Genomic DNA, 22,872 nt, shown 5'->3' on the forward strand with positions numbered 1-22,872 from the left:
ACAAGGGATTCATACTCAAAACAAGAGGTCAAAGTTTAATATAAATAATTTTCACTATAACGAACCTCTGAGGTTAGGTTTATGTGTGAGTTAGTCACTAGTGTGTACCAGAGACCGTGCTCCTATTATTCTGGATATGCATAGATCAACAGGAGAGACAAAATACAAACACAAAGGTGACATACAGTCACAGAACCTGTGTTTTTGCATGTTAGTTATTTAAAACAAATTTTAAAAAAACTTTCATTTTAGATCTTAAAACAAAAACATCTTCTTTCGTTCATAATAAAACTGTCAAACTCATCCTGGAGAGACTTGAGACCTGGATGAAGTGGATAATGCATCTTAATCAAAGTCCTGTCTGCTTTGAATGTGTCAAAGCATCATTACTGTGTGGATTCAGCTGCATTATCTCACATCAATGACATAACTAATGTTCATTGTGGTGGATCAGAGACCTCAAAGCACAAAACACACTTTAAATCTCTCATTGTTTTTTTCTTTTTCTTACACTAAAGCTAAATGAGAGGAAAACAAAGGCAGCCAGGAAGACAACAAAACACATTTTAAAATCTAAAAACCGTGACACGCTATGAAAAATGTTTAGAGTGTATTGCTTAACGGATGGAAACACGCAAAGACACTGGCGGTCCTTCAATGCCTCACCAGGTGATGCCTTCACAGTACCTGCGTCTGTGAGCGAGCACACACACGAAGACGAACAGTGCTAATAAATCTAACTGCAGTGCATAGGAGGTTTACCATAATTGTCGTGGATAGAGATAGTGCTGCTTGATAACTGATACATTTTGAGATGACCATCGAGCAAAAAACGACTTGATTGCAATAGTCTAGGACAGCTAAACCATTTTGATCTTGGTTATGTTTTGGTACTCAAAGTAGAACAGGTGTCCTTATTGCAGATGGAGACTGCAATCTCTCTACCACGAAACAGTAAAAGTTCAGTCATAAGTCACAACTCGAGTATCATCAAACAAGCTCACATTGGCTTCAAACTTTGTTAGCTTAGATACACTTTCCCCGTGTTCAAAACAACGGTAGTAAGAGAAGGCCAATGCATATACATGGGTCACATCAGAGCAAAAGCTTTTACAGCTGTTACAATCAAAACAGTTCTTCATCTCAGGAGTAAACACCGGTCTCTGCTTCTCTTTGGAATTTCCTGTGTGTCGATATCAAACGGATTTTAGTGCATTCCCTGAAGAGTTTTCTGTAATTATTATTATTTTTTTTAAGTCTGTCATCATCCCAGAGGATTTGTTTCCTCATACTGAAGGTATGTCCCGTCACCAGAGCATCACTTATTGGGGTTGTCAGAGTTCAGCCACGAGCCGTCGTCCTCCACCTCCCGCCGTACGACCAGGAGCATCTCTGCCACGTCCTGAGAAAGCTGTTCGCTGAGAAATGTGCTGAAAGAGAAGCAGAGACGACAAAGCAGAATAACATGAACACAGACACAAACAAACGGTGAGGTAAGCCACATGTGACCCCTCATAATGGATGACTCACTCGCTGAGACAGAAATCAAGCAGCACACCAAAGCCAAGTTTTGATCTCACTCAAGACACGCATGTCTGCTCTGAAGAGACGTTTTAAAGATGTGAAAGCACATTCTTACCGTAGTTCTGCTTCTCCCCCGATACAGACGGGACTCTTCAGTTTGGAGTCCAGGTTGTAGTACTGTCCATTTACTTGCCGAACCGCGAGCCAGTGTCGCCTTCGGAGTGGGAGGGACACGATCCCCAGAGATACCCGGGATGGGACGTTAAGAATAAAACCCTGGACCTTCGGCATGCAAAGGCACTCAACCGTCCTGGATTTTTTTGAAAAAAAGGGAAAAATCAGCTTTTAATGTTTAAACTCCAAACAATGAGTTACTGTATCTTTAGTCATATGGCTTCCATGGAAATAGGAGGAATGCATAACCAACTGAAAACAAGCCCAGAACATGCAAAGTACATTACAAAGTAATGTGTGTTCAGCCTTTCAGATTTCAATACGCTCAGTGTGTTTCACTCACCTGCGTTTGTCCCACCACACGGCAGCCAGTTCCCGACTCTGCAGGGCCGCCATGATGACGTTGACATCATAGTTTCCTGTACCCAACACTGAGCGGTGAGGGTTCACCACACACTGTGGAGCCAGCCTGCAGAGAGAGCGCAGCAGAGCAAATGAGCATTTAAAAAAAAGAGAAATCCAACATGTATTTAATGCAGCTCTGTTTTAAATTGAGCCTCTTCTTGCCAGGTCTGTTTGGCGTGTGGACAGCTCTGAGGTTTTGTTTTCTATCGTTCCTGTATCTCCACACTCTGGACTTAACTCTCAAGCTCAACATCCATAGGATACATCTATGTCTTTGTCGTCATTGCGATTAATAGTATTTGTTTCTAACAACCTGGACAAAGTTCCTGTGAGTCGATGAAATCACAGGGTTGCCTGCAGGAAATTCTTCAGCCACGGTCACAAGCTACCCAGACCATGACTCATGTCGTTTCAGTCAATTAAGTTAGTGAATGCAACAGCTTTTGCTGTGTGAATCACCACTGCTGTTCTTCCCTGAAGGATCACGTTATATGTGAGAAATCCAGAAGTCAGCGATTGGTTCATTGTCAGTTGACCCACTCCAACAACCTGAACATTTAGCCAAATAGTGTTCCCTTTGCAAACCTTTGGAGGGAATATAAATGTATTTCTCTTCACTTGTACTGGTGCAGCAGGTTAGATGTTAAAGGTTTGTTTTTTTGTAACACAGATGTCTATGAGACTACCTGGGATGATACAATGCTTGTCTGGGACAAAACCAGGACAGTACCTCTCTGCTCTGCTCTTCCTCTCTTGTTACTCTGGAAATGTTGCATCTAAACGTTGGTTTCACCTCTAGATACAACCAGCTGCTGCATAACAGTTATGAAATAACGTTTTGACAGGGCGGCTATGTAACTAAGTTGTGGAGTAACATATAGAGGGCTGAGATCACAAAGGGGCAATGTGTGTCTTACTTTGAATGTGCTTTTTTGGGGTTTATACAAAGTAGCTAGGCTAGCTACGCACCGACACATGCTGGAAACGTTACTCTACCGTTTGCAGATGTCATCGGCTGTCTCCTTGGTGAACACCCGCTCCTGGAGCACGTTGTTGAGTGCATGGATCGCGCACAGCTCCAGTCGTTGCTTCTCATGAAACACGTCTCCTTCGCTCATGCTAAAAGCTCTCTACACACGAGCACAGCGATAAACACGCGCTTTAATACAGTTAACGCTAGCAGCAGTTTAAGCTAACAATAACAATAACTTAAAAGTCGTTAGCTTACCGTTAACGGCTGCTAAACCGTCACAGCCTCGTGGTTATACTCGGTGTTTGACCGAAACAACAACGGCAAGGTGAACTATTATTAATCGACAATGGCTCCACGAAGCCACTGACCTGCTGATAAAAACGCTTCCCCGTTACAAAAAGATACTAGAGTCTGACAGCTACATCCAGAAACCGGAAGCAGATCCGTTGTTGTTGTTGTGATGTTGTTGTTGTGCGGTTGTCACACCCATTTACAGTATTAACAGCAGCGAGCAAGTTCGTCACTTTAACCCGGTGTGATTATGTTTCACTCATTTATATAAAATAAACGATGATGGAAAGTCCTCCGCTTTGCACCGCACACACATGTTTTCAGACCTCGCGACTGTGGACGTTGTGTTGAAGCGCCCTCTAGTGGTGAGCTGTGGTATTGATCATGGTAAAGTTATACCTACTGGTAATAAAAACACTGATGCAAAAATTATGGAGCTTTGGGTTTTTGAATAATGGAATATAATCTTTGATCTTGGAAATCTCACACAGTTTAGGCTACATAAAGTGTTTATGAGTTGTTTTTTTAAATCCCCACCCCACAGGTATAATTTAAACAAATGACATAATTAGCAATGTGAATTAATTTGCAGGAGAAAAGAAAAACACACACAAAAGAGCTTATCCATTACTTTTACTTTAATGATATAATAAAAGTAATGTAATGAATGCACTTATTCTGATCTTATCTTATTCTACTGATTATTTCTGCATTAAGCCTTTGGTGGACAGAGAGAGAGAGCGAGAGAGAGAATGAGTATGGCATACTATATCTTATATTCTCATTCCCTCTCACCAAGTCAAATTCCTTTTATGTGTAACGTACTTGGCAATAAATGGTTCTGATTCTGATTCTTGATATTTTATAGTCTTGATATGAAATGTATTATATTTAGGTCTAGACATTAGTAGTAGAACACATACATCTATATATATGAACAACATCTAACTAAATTATGGCAATGTATTGCTGCTTCTGTGAGAACAAGGCAGAGATTTGTTGTTACAAACTGGTTTATAGATATTATTGGCACCTTTGGTACCTTTGGTAAGGGAATTGCACCCTCAGTGAAGTTTTTTTTTCTTCAAATTCCTGCAATATTACAATGTTTTTTGGTTGTTTGTTTTGATAAATTGTGTTGGTTTTGTTGGTTGTAGATCGTCCAACAAACTTAATTCCTGCATCTTGCACAACATCCACGACCATAATGAAAATATGTGTGATTTGATGTACTCCATGTAATTTAAGCTGAACTGAATTTAACCAAATCAGACTTAGATGGTGGCCAGTTCATACCATAGGTATGTCAATTAGATATGTGTATTTTTACCATTTACATTGTACTGTCCTAAGTTTTTATGGTATATGATGTTCAACAACAATCCAATGGGTTTACTGGCACTTTAAAACAAGCAAACATTTTGTTATATGCTGATTTGTTTTCTTGTTATGCATTATTTTTTGTTTCAGAGAGGCTGCAATTTTGAATTTAGTTTTGGATAACTTTCACCCTACTCATCAAATACCAGTATTCTTCTATTATTGTTCTCCCACACACGCCTCTGTATGGATGTGAAATGCAGTGTATTTACTTGTGCATTTCATTTGAATTCCACATAACATTACTTATCTTTTCAGCACTGTTTCAGGGGTGTGGGACATTTTCAAACAGACCTATAGCAGACTAGCATCAGTCATGTTTTTGATTCTGTGTGGCTGATAGGGCTTCCAGCTGTGACGCAGCGACATTAGTGTATCGTGATTGGCTGACGGTTTGTGACGTTTAACGTCATTAAGCAGCCCATTGGTCACTGGTAGTAGGTTAAACTGAGGATCGTATTTTTGTTCCTGTGTCAACCAAAAGAAGAAAAGAAGAGCAGTTAGTGAGACCCAGTTAAGTTCCCATCTTAAGACCGTTTTTTTTTTTAAGATTACGGAAAGGTCTCCCCACACCTGACACCAGCCAGACATTCACCACCTTAGCAGGGCCCCGTTTGAAGATGGTAAGTCGGGTGACCGAGGATGTTGCTAGCGGCTAACGGGAGTAGCTGCTAGCTTGATCCGATGTTTAGCCGTCGAGCTTTTAATTTGGGTTGTGACTACTTGCTGGAGTGTCCGACGTTAATTAACCGTCATCTACATTTGTGTAATGTAACATATACATGTATGTTATTAAATACTGTACCACACGTGTTACAGTCATCGAGCAGCTTTAACATGAGCGTCATCTTGAGGCTAGGCTAGTATAGGCTAACGTTAATGAAACACTAACGTTAAAGTTACCTAGACTGGAGCGTCCTTTATCGGACGGCACAATCACCTCCATCGTTGGGACGTTGCCCGGCTTTCGTGATTGTGTGAATGCCAGATTAGTTAATTTATTTTTTTTTAAACTTTTTTTAACGTTTCTCATTCGTAAGAGTTGAAATGATTGTGAATATGCTAACGTTACACGATGAAGAGCAACCAGACATTAGTTGATGGTGGATTTGTCTTTTACCAGTTGTGGTTTAGTGATCTTTATGTTATTATTATAACACAGTAAATAGAACAATGTGTGTGGACGTCATAAACAACGTAACATTAGTTTGCTTTAGTGTATTGTGTAAAGAATTGATTACCATTAAATCCCAGAAAACTGCAATGTATAGCTTCAGCCTTAAAGGCTTAGCTATGCAAGGACTACCCTGTATGTACTAATATTAGTTTTCAAAGCTGATATCTGTATTCATTATTCTCACTCACTCATTATCTTTGTACAGCTGCAAAACAGGTTGCATATTGTTAGGAAATAAGACCATAATACTTTCTAGCATGGCATGTATTTGTGGCAGCATTGCATTGGTGATGAGCTCCAGGAAAAAAGATCACTACAGCATTTAAATACCGCTGCATCTTCTGTCCACCGAGGTGAATTCCCTCTGCATCAGTTAGTACGGTAATGGTGTCAGGAAAGCAGCTCGACCATTGTCAAAATACCTCTAACTTTTAGGTTTTCTCTTGCAGTAAGTCTGTTTGTACAAATCAGGGTTCAACGTAAATGTCCTTTTTTTTTTTTTTTGGTGAAGTTGGTCAGAAGACTGCTTGCCTGAAGTAAATTTTTACTTGGTCCACTTTAAATTGTTTTGTTCATTAGCAGGTATCAATTCACATTTGGTCCTGTGCATGTGCGACTCTCAACAGAGATGAGAAGGCTCACTCCTTCCAATATGTTTGTTTATGTGCAAGTGAGTTGCGAGCTTCACCAGCTCGACGTGGCTGTTTACTTGCCTCTGGCAATCGGGTATCCTTGTTGTTGGCTAAACCATCTTTCTCTCTCTCTACAGAACTCCAATGTGGAGAATTTGCCTCCTCAGGTTCTTCGCTTGGTCTATAAAGAAGTTTCAGCTTTAGCAGCAGACCCGCCTGAGGGCATCAAGATTTATCCCAGTGACGAAGACATAACTGAGCTACATACAGCCATCGAAGGACCGGGTAAGGATTGCAATATGGTGTCATATCAGACTGGCATTGGCTGTGATAACAAAAAACATTACTTTGTGTGCGTTCTCAAAATAAGAAATTGTTGCATGATAAGAAAAAGTTTATTCAGCATAGAGATAGATGTAACATTTGTCTCCTCAACTATGTTTAGGTTCTTTTTTTTACATAATTTACTCATTAGGTAAACAACTCCTTAAGACGAGTATTTCTGCGTCAGTTTTACAAAGTAGGAATTGTTTCCTTTCCATGGCTCCTTGAAAATGTAAATATTGTAAAGAAGCTTTTTGTCTGAATTTACTAGATGTTGCTAAAAACATGTGATGCACACAACCCACTTAACCCACGCAGTGTGACACGTTGTCCACGCTGTCTTATCACTATGATGTTATTGCTTCAGACCGTGTTATTGTTAAGTACGCCGGGAAGTGCCAGACCACATTTTGTTAACTCCTCCACAAACTAACTTCTCTGCATGTTTTATTCATTAGACTCTGACATTGGTATAGATATCAGATGTTTGCAAACAAACTGTATCAGGGTTTCTGTTAGTTGATTCAGTTGCCTCTCATTGACCCTTTTTTGTTTTCATGGATCAAGTTTGGCACAGTCGGGACATACTGTTCATGAGATGAATTCTTTATGCTTTGACAGAGGGAACTCCGTTCGCTGGCGGCGTTTTCCGAATGCGTCTGGTCCTCGGGAAGGACTTCCCTGCGGTTCCACCCAAGGGATATTTCCTGACCAAGATTTTTCACCCCAATGTGGGTCACAAGGGAGAGATCTGTGTCAACGTGCTGAAAAGGGACTGGAAGGCAGAGCTCGGCCTCAGACATGTCTTACTTGTAAGCAGAACCATCAGTCTTTGTGAATGTCAGCCGTGTTGCCGTCGCCACGTTTTAATCTCCTTTTTATTTCCCCACAGACAATCAAGTGTCTTCTCATCCATCCGAATCCAGAGTCGGCTCTGAACGAAGAGGCCGGCCGTTTGCTGTTAGAGGACTATGCAGAATACGAGTCCCGCGCTCGCCTGCTCACAGAGATCCACGCCATGGGCGGGTCCTCTGGGGAACCTCAGGACCCTAATGACGGCCCACAGCCGAAGAAGCACGCGGGCGACCCCATGAAGAGAGCGGGGCCCAGTGCGGCAGCGGTGCCAGCGGCTCTGGGCAACGGGGCCAATGGAGCCAGTACCACCAGCAGCAATAGCAACAGTAGTAGTAGCACTAATGTAGCAGGGAAAAAGAAAGCCGATAAAAAGCGTGCATTGAGGCGACTTTAATACCTCCACGGAATTCTCAGTGTGCGTGTGTATGTTTGTGAGTGAGAGAGTGTGTAAATATAAATATTGGAAGTGTGCTGACAATGTTTTTGTTCCCTTTTTTTTTTTTTTGATTATTTCTACCACCTATCCAGACTGTCTACTTTGTACTCACACCTTAACTTCTGTTTTGCCTGCAGTTTCTCCTGTCGGCATAACATGTTTGTTAATTATTCCCATACCCGAACACGCGATGATGAAATGTTTCTTCCTCTTTTTAAAGGAAAGACAACACCTGCACTGCGGAGATCATGCCATCCGCTGTATTTTTGCTCTGGGCCTATAGTGTGAATCAGTAAGACAGGGAATGCGATTCACATGACCTCTAATGTCTGTCCATTAATAATGAGACATAACTGCTATTGTGTCGGGCTTGGTATCGGCTCTCTTTAAAGTGTTTCCTGGTTAATGCTGCTGTGATGGTACTGTGTACTGCTCAGCCAGGCTCACTCGTGAGTCCACGCCAGGACGTTACTTTAATCAAAGTCAGGTCTTCAAATTAAACACAGAAATAATGGATAGAAGTTGCTAAACAATTGTGCAAGAAGTCGGTGCGTTCACTATTGGGATAGAAATATTGTAAATGTCACACAAAATTGAAACATCTTTTTAAATAGTATTTTTCATAATGTAATCTGAATGACGTAACGGTAAAGAGCTGGCAGTAGAGGTCTGTTATGTTTTTCATGGAATCTCAAACCCTTTTTAACGTTTTGTTTTTTTGTTTTTTTTCTAAAACTGTTTCACTGTCCAGTATTTACAAAAGTTGTTTATAATTGACATGTTCATATTCAGCTGTCTTGTGGTTGTGTGTGAAGACCTAGATCAGTGACTGAGGGAACAGGGTAGTTTGCAAGAATACTTGATTAAAAATGAATTATCTAATCTCTGTATTAAGCATACAGTGGTGTGACTCGCTTAAACCACCCTGCTTCCCTACAAAGCGGTATGTGCTCTCAGATACCCGGCTCTGCGACCAGCTACGTGGGTACCTGAGAAGACATCTGTAGTGAAAACGTCCAGGTTTGATAGAATTTGTCTCCCCACCCGTTTCACTGGCAGGCAGGGTTTCTCTTTGTACTAAATGCATGCCGGGCCTACATTTCCCAAGGAAACACACTGAAGCGCTGTCTTAATTAGGATGGAAAATGTGCCTCTGAATCTCCTGTCATTGTGCAGACTGTTGGCTGGATATTTTGTGTCCATTTTAAATTATTTAAATTAATAAAACATTGAAATACAAAAAGTGAAATGAAAAATGACTAATATTTGCTCTATTATTTGGAGTTCCGTTGATAATTTACTGTGGGGAAATCTTAACTGTCTGTATAGCTGCTGAGAATAGATACGAGCCTCTTGGTTTTTACTGCTCAGCGATGTACAATACCACTCTATTATATTTGTATCCTGTTCTGCTGACGCAATAACCATTATGAGGAAATCGGTAATTGCATCCACCCCAGCAAACCAGTGAGTGAAAGTGCACCCGGTAGAGCGTCACTGGACCATCTAATGAAGGGCTCCACTAGCCTCTGCTGCAGACATGCAGCAGCCCACCCACCTGTGCAGAAATAGCTGCCTGCCATGCAGGTAATTATCGGGCCCCTCTTAGACACCTGGGGATCCACATAACCCTTTACACCTTTCCTAAGCCCTGTTTTGGAAGTGCGTACACCTCCTTCCCCATCTGGTATCTACCTCAATAGCATTCTCTTAAAATGATATGAGTCAGATGTAAAAGGTATGCGTGTGATGGTTTGTCCTGTGTCACATACAGTGAAATGGTATTCATTATGATTCATCCTGAGGTCTAATGTGTGATCACTAAGTTCCTCAGTTAACATCATTCATGTGCTGTCGACGATGTGAAGATCGTGAGGAGGCAGGTCCTGTGTGTGATGTTGGCACGAGGCCAAACGAGCCAACTTCCTGTCTTACATCAAAAACACATCTCCATCACTCTTCCCTCAACGGGTCGTACATTTCCAGCCCTCCCTGCTCGTCTCAAACTTTTGAGAAATCTCTGAATTGCCAATGCAGGTCCGGGTCTAATGGACAGTTTTGTTCACGCATCAGTGTTGGAGCTTTTGCGCTGATCCTCTCCCCTTCCCCGTTTTCATAGCTTTCATAATTGCCACCAACATAATGACACAGTTGCTGTGGCAACCATCTCTCTCTCTCTCTCTCTCTCTCTCTCTCATTCACACACACAAAGAAACACACACACACTTTGGATTCTGGAGGTCTTCCACTGAATTTACCGGCTGCTTTAATTTAGCAAATTTCCCCCTGTTGATATATTTATATATTTAGTCTCAACCCAGCATTTTACTTTTATCAAAGACCAGTAGCTACATTCCTGACTGGTGCTTTTTTTCTTTCCCAGAGCCATGTAAATGTCGGTGTTCAGGGTCATTAAATTAAAGAGGCAAATTAAATGGAGGGGAATAAAGATGAACGCCACTAGTTGAATGGGCCTAATGACCATCAGAGCCGAGCAGCGCGGAGTTGAGAGTCTCATCAGCACCAGTCTGAGCGACCAATCACAGCGCTCCCCCACTGGCGGACCTCCGTGAAGCCAGTCGCAGTTAGGTGGTGTAACCTATCTCGCTTGGAAATTATGAAGCGAACCAGCTCCAGTCGATTCTAGATGGAGAAAAGTTAAATTGGGGGATTTTCTTTTTCCAGATGACGCGTTTGTCATTTTGAGCTCCTGAATTTACTGCGTGCTCTCCAGAATAGTTGCACTATAACTTGTGCTCTTCGAGAAACGGGATTTTTTTTTTCGATAGTGATAGTTGAATTGCTTTGTCACATGTATCAGAAAATGTAAGAACATCTCGCGCCACTGACTCTCTCTTTCTCTCTTTCTATCTTGCTTGAGTTTTTCCTCCCCTCTTTTTGCCGTGATGATGGATTATCAATAGCCTGATGGGGACACGAAAACAACGACTGAGATCTGCAGCACTTGTGGAAGAAACGTTTAATACAGGTGACGGATCCAGCAACAGTTCAAGCTGTCCTGATCATCCTCTGCCACAATAACAGGCTGCCATCTGAGAAACGCTACAGAGATACAGTGCGCAGGCTCCCCCAGCGCTGTTCTCCAGCATCAAACCCCACAGCAGCGCACAGGTAAGACACGACATTATGCACCTTTTATTAATGCAACACCAATTACCGGATTACCCGCAGAAACTGTTCGATACCTTGTGTTTCTGTCTGTATGAAGAATGTGTTAGGCAATTTGTTTGGACGCATTAGCTGTGCTGGAGGCTGTCAAACAAAAAACATTTGGATGAAAGCTGCGCCATAAAAACATAATTACGCTTTACGCTTCATGACGTGCCTTTCATCATTTAAACACTTTATTCGATAGCACATTGCGATGTACTGAACATTTTGTTACTAAGACCGACACATCCAGCCGGACTACACACACAAACACACGCACCGGCACGGATACACCCACGCACTCTTAGCCTTCTGATGCATGCAAGTCATTTCCATTTCCCGCATGCTTGTTCATTGCAAGTTGCAACTTATTAACCTAATGAAGGATTTTCAGGGTTTTTTCCCCCTGAAGTGTCGATGACCAAATGCAAAGTCATTGCGCAGCATATATTTGCGCAGCATATATTTGACTCATAAGACTAAAGCTGCGCCGCTGCTTTCACTGTAATTAAATGTATTTTGCATCAACATGACTTGAATTAAGGGTTTTTCCCCCTTCATTGATACGCATTTCAGTGCGTTTTTGCAACAGCGTGTATAAAGAAAAAAAAGGGGCCATTTTGTTTCATTTCCAACAACCTGTTGAAATTGTTGCATGCCCAGCCGTCTGCAACCAGCAATGAAAGTAAGGGGAGCCGTTTGGCTTATTTGCGTTGATACAATTGCTTGCAATAAAATAAATCGGTGGAAACGGTTTGTTTAACCTCCAGTGGCCATGTAACTCAGGAATGCATCTTCACAGTTGTGAATGTGTTGCCCTTCACCCTTCAGTTCCCATCCTCTCTACTGCATTGCTTCAGCAGCACAATATAGAGATACTGACAGGAAAACATCTGCTTCTATTGTATGTTGAGTCACTTTGCTGGGAAAATTTGACATTGGACAATTCCCGCTTTTGGGTGCAGGAGGTCTGAACCCGAATGTTTTTAATTCTTGTAAGTGCACATTCATTGGGGAGTGGTTCGGACATGTTGGCCAGAAAATCCTCATTAAGTGAGCAGAAAAGAAATCTGGTAATGGAAGTTGAGCAGCGGTGTCATCTTGTCGAGCAGGAGACGGGCACATGTGACTTTGAAATCTGGTTTGGCTAATGGGTGTAGATTGGATTCTGCCTCCCTTCTCTTTCACTGCCTCTTTCACTCACACACAGACAGAGCTGCAGTGCTATTCTGAGAGAGTTAGCGGCCTCAACCCACGCACAGAATCAGAGAAAGGCAGAACGAGGGAGAATAGAGGAGAAGGAGGGAGCAAGAGGAATAAAGGAGAGAGAGAAAGAGACTGACAAGGAAGGTTTAAAGAATTCCTACTATATTCTCTCACATGCACTCAAAGCCTTTTTACAGTTTCACATTTTTACCCCTTTAACTGCTCCAACAGCAGCTGATTTACAGTCTCGATTAGCACTCTTCTTGTGCGTGGCGTTGACTGCATTTGCAGATCTGTTTGGTGGTGCTGTTTGTGTGATGTGCTGTGTTGTATTGGTAAGTGCTGGGAGAAATGTACTTGATTCTGTGCCACCCACACATCGCCCTCCCACTCATGGTCGTCTCTGCATCTATACCTCTGGCTCTTCCCGCTCGCCACAATCTCTTTGCTCATTTAAATCCCTACCCTGCATTTATCCCTCTGCTCTCGTTCTCTCGTTCTCACATCATTGGCTTCTCAGGAGCTCCCGCGACCAAACAGACACACTGACACACACTCGGCCTCTCACGATGGCCACAACGCAATTAATAAAAAATGTCTGTATTGTGTCAGTGCAGGGGCGTCTTTCTAATCACGCCTCTCGTTTGTCTTGCAGCGGACACATTCCAGGTCGGTCGACGTGTAAACTTGAAGAAAATTCTGGAAATCAAGCAGAAGATTTAGAGACGACAGAGGAACTCTTTTGAAACGTTAGTCGGTCGGAGAACTGCTGCCTTTGTGTCTCTCGTTCTTCTTCCTCTGAACTCTCCTCAGAAGGTCAGAGGAGCATGTAACCGAAACAAGCGGAGCCCTCGGTGATCTCAGCATTCTGTCTCCCCCATCTGTGCCTACATTCTCCGCTACAGATAGGGACATTTTGATAATTACATGTAATTATAATTTCTGTGGGAGACAGATCTGCCTCTGTCTATTATTGCCAACACCTCCAACACAATAACTTCACACATTTACATATTTCTCAACAAAAGTGATATTCTTTGAACCTCGGAGACAAATCAGGAATAATTTTACTTGGAGAGACATGTCACATGGAGACGCAATGTGCCATTCAGTTCACATCTAATTAGTGATACTGTTCAATGACGGGTAACTTTTTGTGCCTAAAAGCTGAATAGAGAGCATTTAAAATCCATGACGTTTGCCTCATTTTGCAGTGCATTTCACAGGCTGGGAGTCAGTTCCTTGGTTTATGCTTACTCTTAATTTTCAGCTGTTACAGTCTTCTAGCACTTAAGCTGAGCCTCCCCCATTATCACCCCCAGCCCAATCACAGTTACAGTCCGTGCCAGACAACTACGGATGCACATAAATCCAACGCTAGAAAAGATTGAGATAAAGTACACGGCGTATCTATAGATGTGACGAGTGCCTATAGAACAAGTTCACATGGAGATATGTCCCTGCTCTAGAGAAACCAGGCATGACTAATGGACAGTTTTGTCTGTTAATCCCATTTGATTGTTTACGATGCCGATGAACACAAAATATACGAAAAGTATTCTAGATTTCATACATATTTTCAGAAAAGAGTTGCTTACAGCTTATATAAGTGCCATTTCTGAATGTATGTAGTGCCAGACTAAGATTCAGGAATGAACAAAACAGATACAACTGTTTACATTTGATAAAACACAGGCCATAGACTATTGTTCAAGTGCCATGATCAGCACAGGAATGTATAGGACCGCCATATTTTATTGAAAATCCTTGCTTCTAATTTTTACTGGCCTTTGTGGTTTCAAAAATGTATTCCATCCAGGGGTGCGTCAGCTCTTTGTCCTTTTGTTCTGTGTGAGGTGAAGCGTAGAACAAGACATTAAGCACTAAAAGCATGAAGATTGTTTTTTTCAATCTGTCCTTTTTTCAAAGCTGCATCAATTTTAGTGTTCTTGAGAGGGCAACAGATGAAGTCATTACACATTCAGAGTTCCTTTCTATCAGTAAATTAAAACCATTTTAATACCATTAATGACAACTATTGAAACCTACCAACTGTTTTTGATCGTGTTAGACCTTTTGATTTGGAATGTTCCTGACCTTTTCTAATATTACACTATAGAAATACTCAGTTTCTGCCAAAAACAAAACAGGCTTCAAATTTCATCATCCAACATTGCTGAATGAAACTACGATACATCATCAATATCCAGTAGGTTGTTCATGCTACTTGATTATTTCACATGCCATTTTAGTGGGTTAAACTGCAAAAGCGGATACAGCGGTGTAACTGCATTGACTCAACAACAGAAAATAGATCTCTTAGTCATGTAAAAATGACGCCCACCACCAATCTCCTAGTCCTCGCTGTCTCCCTGCTCTCCCTCCTTACTGCCCAAGTCACCACTGTTGCGGAGACCTCTCCGTCCCCCCCATCTCAGCAAATAGACCGCTCACAGAGGCCTTTCACCCCGGAGACCAAGGCTAGCCCCAGCCCCCCTTTCCTTCTCCTCGCCATGCAGGTCAAAATCAGACCGGCAGCTCGCCAAGGCAGGACCAAAACCCCCGAGAAACTTCCGGAAACCCCAGAGGGAGTTCTTGAGACGCCTCCAAGACCCCTTGCCCAGGTCATGTTCCCCAAGAATGTGACTTCATCAGAGGCCCTCGCACCTCCCTTAGGCGCCGCCCAGGTAGAGCCCATTAAACCTCGTCTGATCGACATATGGATGGATGGATGTCGGGGTTATTATGACGTCATGGGACAGTTTGACAGCGCTTTCAACTGCTCCAAGGACAGCTTCGTGTTTTGCTGTGGAACCTGCCACTACCGCTTCTGCTGCCCAGATCGCACCCGGCAACTGGAGCAGCACATCTGTACAAACTATGACTCTCCAGACTGGGCCAAGCCACAGACAGACGCCATGATGTTATCAGATGATTTTGGTCCTGACCCGGACTTTGATCCGCTGAAGCAGCAGAGCCACAACACGGGCTTCGTCATCGGAGGCGTGATCGTTTTCATGGTGGCTGTCGCCGTGGGCATCAAGGTGGTCTTCAACAAGGTGCAACAGGAAGCCAACCAAAGGGACCTAAATATGCCCAGGTGAGGCTTTGAAAAATATTTTTCCATCACCTCTCACTGCTGGATTTGTTACTTCCATTTATGTATGAATACTGTAATGAAATTAGGTCTTCGGGACTCCACAAAAGGCCCACATTCATCATCCTGGGCTCAGAATGATGTTGTTAGTCATCAGATGAAACATATTTGATCTTCATCGAGTGGCTGCTGCAGATTCCTCTAGGCTTCATATCTTATATTGCCCGTAATCTTGGCAATAAAGATTTGCATTTAGATTTTTGTACAGGTTGCAGTTTTCTATCTTGGGGTACAGTGGTGGAGGACGACAGTTGTCGACTTATATAGAGCGATAGGTTGATCCTTTAAAGAATGGTAATGATTAATAGAGTATTGTTGTCTTCTAATTCTGCTTATTCAAGCACAGTTACAGGTTAATCATTGTACACAAATTAATAACCAAACAATTGGTGTTTATGAAAAAGATTTTAATACCGTATACATCTCATATAACAAATATGAGATTGATATTTTCATAAATTTATCTCAAATTATTATCCTCACATGAATATGATCGATCACTTACCCACCAATCCAATGTCCGAAACCGATACCCTGTAAACAATATTGATATATGAAAAATCACTCATCACAAAACATAGACTGCGTGGCATAACTTCATGAATTGGATAGTCAGCCATTAGCCAATAGTTTATTGTCTATTTCATCTTGTGTTTCCCTTTTTTAAATTTATTTTATTACATCATTAGAGCCCTGGTCGACATGTTGCGGCACCAGTCGAGCCCAGTCCAGCAGGATGAGAGAAACAACAGCGTGGCTTTGGCTGTAGCGGACACACAGGGGACACTGGGGAGACCTCCGAAAAATCTTTATGCCCCAGGACAGCCCAACAAGGACAACAGATGTGAGAGTTCAGGTTATTTTAAAGCATTAGTGAATAGCACAATCAGAGCCCCAACCAGAACTTTGTAACAGCATCCTCTGTGTGGTGGGGCACATCGTGTTTGTAGCCATTATGGAAGAAACAGAACAGGAATCTGACATCTTTAAAATCTGTATGCTTTATATGAAGATGGTGAGAAGCACTGTGCATGTGAGATGACGTGAAGGTGAATTGATGCAAAAATCATCTTTGTATGTTAAAGGACCATTGAACTGGAAACTGCCTGACATCCATTTTGAGCTGATTACCTTATGTTCTTCTTGCAGTGGGCAATTTGCAACACAATTTCATCCACTCATCAGGCACCAGCCCCAAACACACCGCAACTATCGGTAAGGCAGCTGGTGAAAGCCGGGCTCCTCTGTGAATTACATGTAATCACCACGATGCTTCATTTACTTTGTTCAGTTTCATTTAAGCTCAACAGTAGACTCATTCATCCCAACAATAATAATGATTATCAGAGCTTTGGTTGCTTGTGTTGAAAGCAAGTTAAAATCTGTCTGTGAATGTTAGCAGATTCTCACACGGCTACGTGCAGTGCGCTACCAGAGGAGCAAATCTCATTTAACACACAGTTGTTTTCCCGCTGTGGTCCCTGTAGAACGCACCCCTCGAATGAACAACGCTCAGCTGCCAGCTGGAGGCACCCTGCTTTCCAATAAACACAACAACACCAAATCCCAGCCGGCCTTCCACCACTCCCTGCACAACCTGGCTCAGCTGCCGCCCTCCTATGAGAGTGCCACCAAGCCTGAGCTCAACAGATATTCCTCGCTCAAACGCCTCGGTAAGTACCTTCATGTTATGAGAAATTAGGACAAATGTACCAGTCTGTCTGCCCCTCTCTTCCCTCGCAGCTGTTCCGCGAGCACTGAAGCACGGTGACACTCTTGACACCAGGGCACAAAGTGCAGGATGCATCATTATGTGCTCATGCTATTTACTGTGGTGATAAACAATTCAGATAAATTTTGTTTGGCTTCCAGAGAAAGGTCTTGATGAGTACTCGTCTGGTTACTGCACCACCAAGAGACGGCCTCACACAGCCCAGCCGGCTCTCCAGTCTTCTCAGCACCACCTCCACTGGGGTGGAGACTACACCCTCAGTGGTAGAGGAACCCTCCCCAGGCATGCAGTCCGTCCCTGGATCCCGCCGCCACCTTCTGGCATGCCTGCGTCACCAACCCCCAACCCTTACCCTCTGGATCCCCCGGAGCCCCAGTACAACCCTAATTATGACACTCTCTCCAAGACGGCGAGGAAAGCTAAAGCCTCTGACCAGCTGCTCAACATGGGTGACGTCCCTGGCAACACAGGAACACTGTCCAGGTTGTCCAAGAACCAGCAACACCAGTACTACAAAGCAATGGTTGCCTCCAATAAGAACTTCAACACGCAGACCCTCACCAGGAAGACCCAGGAAAGGCAGGACAGGCAGGACAGGCAGGATAGGCAGGATAGGCAGGACAGGCAGGACAGGCAGGATAGGCAGGACAGGCAGGACAGGCAGGACAGGCAGGACAGACAGGAACGGTTGCTCATGTCCCCGGACCATTTGGAGGAAAGGATGGGGGCCGGCGGGATGGGGGCCGGCGGGATGGGGGCCGGCGGGATGGGGGTTGCAGATCCATACGCCCACACAGGAGGGATTGTCCCCACGCTGCCTCGCCAGCAGAAGGCCCAGTCACAGCAGAACGTCTGCGCCACGCCCTCCCTCGACCGACACCACATGATCAAGATGAACTCTCACCCCACGTCTGGACGAGAGCAGGAGAGGAGCACGGCCATGACGGGGCACATGAGCGGGGGCATGGGCTGGGCGGGGGAGCCGCCCGCGCAGGGGGTAGTCATGGGAACGGGAACACTAGGGGGCCACAGCGCCAGAAGGATGGCTTTTGCAGCGAAACGGCAGAACACCATTGAGCAGCTACATTTCATACCGGGAGGGGGCGGTGGGGGGTCGGCAGGAAGCGGAGGAGGGAGTCAGGGCATTAGGACGGGGAGTAAAAATGAGGTGACGGTGTGAGGTTTGTGCCTAATGTAGAGTTTACCCCTCATCAAAGATATGGGACTAGATCACCCTTCTGCATTTAACTATTAGATATTCAACTACAAGAAATAAAACTAGAAGTATAAAGTATAGTAACAGTATAACGTGTTTAGGCTATTGAAATTAGTGTTACCTTGTAATTAAATAGCTTAAATATGATTACTTAATTAAAAATCTAGATGGGGAATATCTGTTCCAATTATGTAATAGCCTACATCAGCCATATTTTGTAACAAAATTTGCCATATTGCCATATACAGCGGTGCCATTACTGTAGATAGACTGACTGGAAGGGTGAAACAAAACCAACAGAAGTGTCGTTTATAATTTAGTTTTTATATTTTGCAAAAAGTACTCAGGAGCCATATTAGATAGGGAACAAGACGATATATATACATATATATATATATATATATATATATGTATATATACATATATATACTGTACGTATATATACATATATATATATATACGTATATATGTATATATACATATTTATACGTATATATACATATATATATATATATACGTATATATGTATATATACATATATATAGAGAGAGAGGTTGATGAAGAGGAGGAACATCTGGAATATTGTATCACAGAATTCAATAGAGAATTGAGCCAACTACCTGCTGGACTGTCAGCCTATTCAGCTCTTGCCGACAATGATTTATCAAACTCAACCTCACGGGGGAGAAGCCTGGTGGACCAGATGAGTGTGAATAAACCGTGTGCCTGGTGAGGGATTTTGGAGATCTGACACCTGAACCTCATCACAGGGAGAAAGAACGGATTTTTGTTGCTTCCCATGTGAATGAGTGGACGAGGTGGGGGCTGTTTCTTACTGGGACACTGCAGCCTTGGCAGGATTTGAAACCGCGGACGTACCCACACTACCAATCTGACGCCTGGGTTGCCTAGTTTTCCATGTGACCTTAGATCCAAACCCCCAGAGGGACTCACACACTGATCACTGTTACACTACAGGAGTGTAAACTGATGTTAGAGAAACTGATGGGTGAGTTTCCCCTAATGTTCCCATCTCAAGATCAGGACCTAACTGTAAAAACGATGGACTACCAAATAATATAGAGCCATCTGTCATGTTATTACAAAAATATCTTGACACAAACACAGACGAGTCAAGAGACGCATGTGTTCAGTTTACCAATAAAACGATAACTTGCTTTACTGCAGGTTGTGAACGAAGAGCAAAGGTTTTTCTACAGAGCACAAATGAATAGACCGTGATGCAGAGATTGCACTTACACAACTGTCCTTCAAAGCCATTTATGGAGATACAAAGAAAATACCACAGAGGAAGCTGGTCTGACAATCACCATTTTATTATTCTCACCAGGTGACAAATTATACAAGTCGGTGATATTTTGTACAGTCAAAGGATTGGCTTCAGAGCAAGCCAAAAAAACCTCTGAGTCAGGAGAGAGAGGGCGACCTGAGGCCTTCTCCTGCGTGGCTCAATATGGCGTAAGAGACTCGGATGGTTAGGAAGCCCTCCCCATCCTCAAGAGGAAGAACTTGCTGTATCATAACGCACTTCAGCCAGTTATAAAAACAACAAAAAGAAAAGAAAAAAAATCTTCATCAATAACAACGCTTATCAATACTAAGGGCTATCCTATCCTATATACTGTAGTATGTGATATCTGTGGTCCATATAAAATGCTATCTCTTTTTCTTGATTTTGTGTTGATATTGTCATGGTGTATTCAGTATTAATGTGTACAAAAAACAAGAGCAATTTAAGCACAGTTCATAGAGAAACATAGAGACAAAAAAAAACTTTGCACAAATCTATCCCCTGTTATTTGCACCAGATACAGACATACTGTGTATCGTGTCCTCAAGGTTTACATTCTGTACAAGCACGGCCGACATTGTGACTGATCAATTGAAGGTATTGTATAGAGAGGATTTTTTAAAACATGAAATCGGAGATAATTACGCAGATCAATGAAGAAACTTGTTACTGCTTGGTTTCTGTTCAGTCATGTGAAAGGGTACAGAGAAGAAATACTGACAACCAGGAACACAGATTTCATTTGGACAATCTTCCTTACACACAGTGCTAAATGTAGTTGTTATGAATATGATGGAGTGTTATTATTAATGATTATTATAACTGTTATGGTTATTATTAACAATTATCTTATAATGTGATGTTCTTTTACTTGGTGGGATTTAAGTGTTTATTGTTTTTAGATAACTAGCATTCTCACGACTAGTTGGTTTTTTCATACATCTGGTCATAAATTCAAGTTTTTAAAAACATTCTGAATCTTGATGCATGCCAGCTCCATTTCATTGAGAGGCAGTTACAGTATGCCTGGATTTGAAGGCCATCGATGCTTATATGGCCAATTTTCCAGCTGTATGTACTGTGCCTAGACATCGGCCTTATGACTTCTTGATCTCAAGTGATTACTTAGGTTTCCACTCGGGTACAAAAATATCTATTGAAAAAATCTGCCGCCTTCTAAACGTATGTGTAGACGACGGTGTTTTAACAACCAGTGAGGGATAGATGTGTTTGGGACGGGCCAGAAGTTGTTAAACCAGACCGGAGGCGGTCTGTTGTCTCAACTGCAGCAGCCTGACCCAATAACATATTATGGGTTGTATACACTAAACCCATGATGCCATAATGTATGTGTTTTTGGATGAATGTTTACCGGGTGGAGAAAAACGAAGGTCTAATGGAAACCTGAATGCTTTGAGTGTCTTTTTCAGGGAAATAGGACAGGTGACATACAGTAGTATTAGATTTTTTTAATAGAGCCACAAAAGGTCTGTAGCAAAGTCTGTAATATCTCACAAGCCATATCTATCGAAACTCATAATCACAATTTTATAAATGGTTAATCTAATTTGTGAAAGTATTGTATTTTGTATAGCTAGTACAATCAGAATATTTTGAGTGATCTCTTCAACATTAATTTGAGGATTCGACAAATTATGTGTTAGTATTTAATGAGTTGTACAGTGCCAAATTCATAACATTTTGTTGTCTTTCTATTGTCATAGCCTCCTACACAGCTACAGGGGATATTTATTTTTCACAACTAAGAACTCACAGACAGGCAAGTCAGCTAAAAAGCTGAGGAAGAAATGAATGAATATGGTGTGTGTCTTTAACATTATGAATTCATTTAGAGAGAGGATGGTTAATGGCCACCTGAAATGTAAAGCATTATTAACAGTAAATGGTATGGACAGGGATTGTGTCCATTAATGAAATTCATGGATTTATTTTCATGCCTATAGATTTCAAAACAACCCTTTTCTTATTTTTCAATGCATTGCTCCCCTTGGATACGACAGTGACTCTCAAAGAATTTGTATAATAAAGTTGATGGAAAAAAAGGTTTGCTATTTATTATAGAGTGTAAGTTTCTTGCATTAATGTTCTTGAATTATTATTTTTATTATTATTATGAATGTTATAATAATAAATAATAACCAAGGCACTGTTTTCTGTCATTCAGTGATATATTCTTATCTTAGTATGGAATATTTTAAAGATATTCCTCAACCATTTGGCCTCTCACACTCTTTTCTTAAAGAATCAAACATTTTAGCCACATTGCACCTATACCTTGCAACAATATGAATACTAGTAAACTGGGCTGTATGCCTTACAGTTACTGCACTTGGAGGAGTAGACCCCCAAGTGCTTGGTTGCTCACACAAATCTATCTACAATTTAGCAATAGATCAGACTTTAGTAAGACTTCTATGTTCATTGTTTGCAATTCAGGAAAATCTTAAGTAGGACTAATTTGATGTGTAATCTAGTTAAAGTGAGACTCTGTAATAAAACACATGGCAAGCCAATGAGCTAGGCCTACTTCTCTGTTTCAGCAGAAATCGATGTTTTCTGGATAGAATTTAGCTCACATCGACGTTTTCAGTGAGGAAGTATTTGGCTCCTCTACTTAAATAAAAGTAGCAAGCTGCAAAATAAAAATACTTGATTGAAAGTAAAAGTCCTGCAGTGAAATATTAAGTCGTATGAGCGAAATGCACTTAAAGCATCAAAAGCTATTAAAAGTATTCATGAAGCAGAAAATGTGATTATTATTACTGGCGCATTCATGTGTAAGTAGCTGTTGAAGCTAAAGATGCAGCTAGTTTCACAGTTTTATATATATAGGCTGTTAAGCAGTTTAATCTACACTTGTCTTAATCTGTAACAAGTAGAAAGTAA

The 22,872-nt window shown here is 42.0% G+C and overlaps 3 protein-coding genes across 3 annotated transcripts; 2 read left to right on the forward strand and 1 right to left on the reverse strand.

Moving 5' to 3' along the window:
* Nucleotides 1–8: 8 nt before the first annotated feature.
* On the reverse strand, nt 9–3,681 carry josd2 (Josephin domain containing 2). The gene is made up of 5 exons (XM_076109404.1): nt 3,332–3,681; nt 3,100–3,233; nt 2,042–2,167; nt 1,640–1,834; nt 9–1,430 (listed from the first exon to the last, which is right to left on the reverse strand). Exons 2-5 carry the CDS (start codon nt 3,219–3,221, stop codon nt 1,319–1,321), a joined length of 555 nt encoding a protein of 184 aa, XP_075965519.1. The 5' UTR covers nt 3,222–3,233; nt 3,332–3,681; the 3' UTR covers nt 9–1,318.
* Nucleotides 3,682–5,167: 1,486 nt separating this feature from the next.
* ube2s (ubiquitin-conjugating enzyme E2S) lies at nt 5,168–9,427 on the forward strand. Its single transcript, XM_076109399.1, has 4 exons — nt 5,168–5,370; nt 6,694–6,841; nt 7,502–7,692; nt 7,773–9,427. The coding sequence occupies exons 1-4, from the start codon at nt 5,368–5,370 to the stop codon at nt 8,127–8,129; spliced, it is 699 nt and encodes a 232-aa protein (XP_075965514.1). The 5' UTR covers nt 5,168–5,367; the 3' UTR covers nt 8,130–9,427.
* A 5,454-nt stretch (nt 9,428–14,881) lies between these two features.
* Nucleotides 14,882–18,617, forward strand: shisa7a (shisa family member 7a). The gene is made up of 5 exons (XM_076109370.1): nt 14,882–15,648; nt 16,395–16,549; nt 16,855–16,920; nt 17,193–17,378; nt 17,578–18,617. Exons 1-5 carry the CDS (start codon nt 14,882–14,884, stop codon nt 18,615–18,617), a joined length of 2,214 nt encoding a protein of 737 aa, XP_075965485.1.
* The last annotated feature ends 4,255 nt before the right edge of the window (nt 18,618–22,872 follow it).

The sequence above is a fragment of the Anarhichas minor genome, unplaced genomic scaffold, assembly GCF_050575085.1.
Source record: "Anarhichas minor isolate MPS153535 unplaced genomic scaffold, ASM5057508v1 ptg000041l, whole genome shotgun sequence".
NCBI classification, from domain to species: domain Eukaryota; kingdom Metazoa; phylum Chordata; class Actinopteri; order Perciformes; family Anarhichadidae; genus Anarhichas; species Anarhichas minor.